This window comes from Chenopodium album, chromosome 6 (genome assembly GCF_948465745.1).
Source record: "Chenopodium album chromosome 6, dcCheAlbu1.1, whole genome shotgun sequence".
NCBI classification, from domain to species: Eukaryota; Viridiplantae; Streptophyta; class Magnoliopsida; order Caryophyllales; family Amaranthaceae; genus Chenopodium; species Chenopodium album.
Genome location: NC_137839.1, coordinates 78,892,108 through 78,893,349, shown reverse-complemented (window position 1 = coordinate 78,893,349; position 1,242 = coordinate 78,892,108). Strand labels below are relative to the sequence as shown.

Below are 1,242 nucleotides of genomic sequence, written 5' to 3'. Positions count from 1 at the left end.
CTCGTGTTTGAGAAAGATCGAAGGAGAGAAGAATAGATCTGGAGAGATGAAGTGGGAAATCGAAGAAGAAGAGGAGAGAGCAAACGCCAAATGAAGAACTAGGGTTCATCTGGAGAAATCTCCAGAAGAAAAAGAGGAGCCCAAACATCGTCATAAATTTTAGGTAGTTGGGGGATGTGATTAAATGAAGAGAGTTGGGGGGAATTGGGGTAATAAATGGAGAGAGTCATTAGATTATGGAATGTGATTAGATTAGGTTAATGTAATTAGATTAGAATAAGGGCAAAGATTAAAAAATAAAAAAATGGTTAAGTAAGGGTAATATCGTAATTTCAGGATTTTTTTAAAACTAAAAATAGAAAGAAATCAGATAGTTGCACATAATACAAAATATCCTGAAAAGGCAAAAGTTGCACAAAACAATTAACGGAGGTAGTATATTAGATTGAAGTCTCGTAGTAAAATAAATTTTAAATTTTTTTACGGTAATATTCAAAAATTTTAAATTCATAGTAGCAATTTTCAAAATTACTTAAGCGATAGTAATTGACAAATTTTCCTTTTTTTTTTTAATAAAAGCCCTAAGGGCAACTAGATTTCATTCATATTAATATCAGAGTTGAGAAGAGATACAATGCAATCCGGGAAATCCGACAACCAAAGGCGTCTACCTATGCACCACGGACTCATGTGAGCAAGTTCGTGTGCAACCTTATTTCCTTCTCTGCGAATGAAATTAAAAGACACACTAACAAAGGATCGAAAAACATGATAAATATCGTCAAATATAATATGAAGAGAGCTGCCACCCCTTTCTTGTGATTTCAACGCGTTCATAAGGCCAAGACAGTCACCTTCCACAATCACCTTGCGAAACCCGTACTCTGCTGCTATTCTCAGGCCAAGCAAAACCGCCATAACTTCTGCAACTTCTGGCTGCCATCGTTCTTCTCTACCCCACGCTGCTGCCAGAAGAGCAGTTCCAGCATTGTTCCTCATAACAGCTCCCACCGAGGATCCTAACCCCTCCAACACCCCAACATCGACATTAAGCTTAACCAACTCTCCACCAGGAGGCTGCCAATGCTGCCTAGCAGCACTACCTCCCCCCACTGAACCCCTTTCCTCTCCTTATAGCTCCCCCATCAGTTTGTCAATGAACTTCGCCACGCTGCAAGGATCACATTGCTCACCCTCAAACAACCATTTATTACGGGCATTCCAGACAGACCAGCAAACAGT

The 1,242-nt window shown here is 39.5% G+C and overlaps 1 protein-coding gene across 1 annotated transcript; it reads right to left on the bottom strand.

Moving 5' to 3' along the window:
* Positions 1-591: 591 nt before the first annotated feature.
* Positions 592-999, bottom strand: LOC145637360 (uncharacterized). Its single transcript, XM_081688815.1, has one exon. The coding sequence runs from the start codon at positions 997-999 to the stop codon at positions 592-594; it is 408 nt and encodes a 135-aa protein (XP_081544941.1).
* Positions 1,000-1,242: the final 243 nt, after the last annotated feature.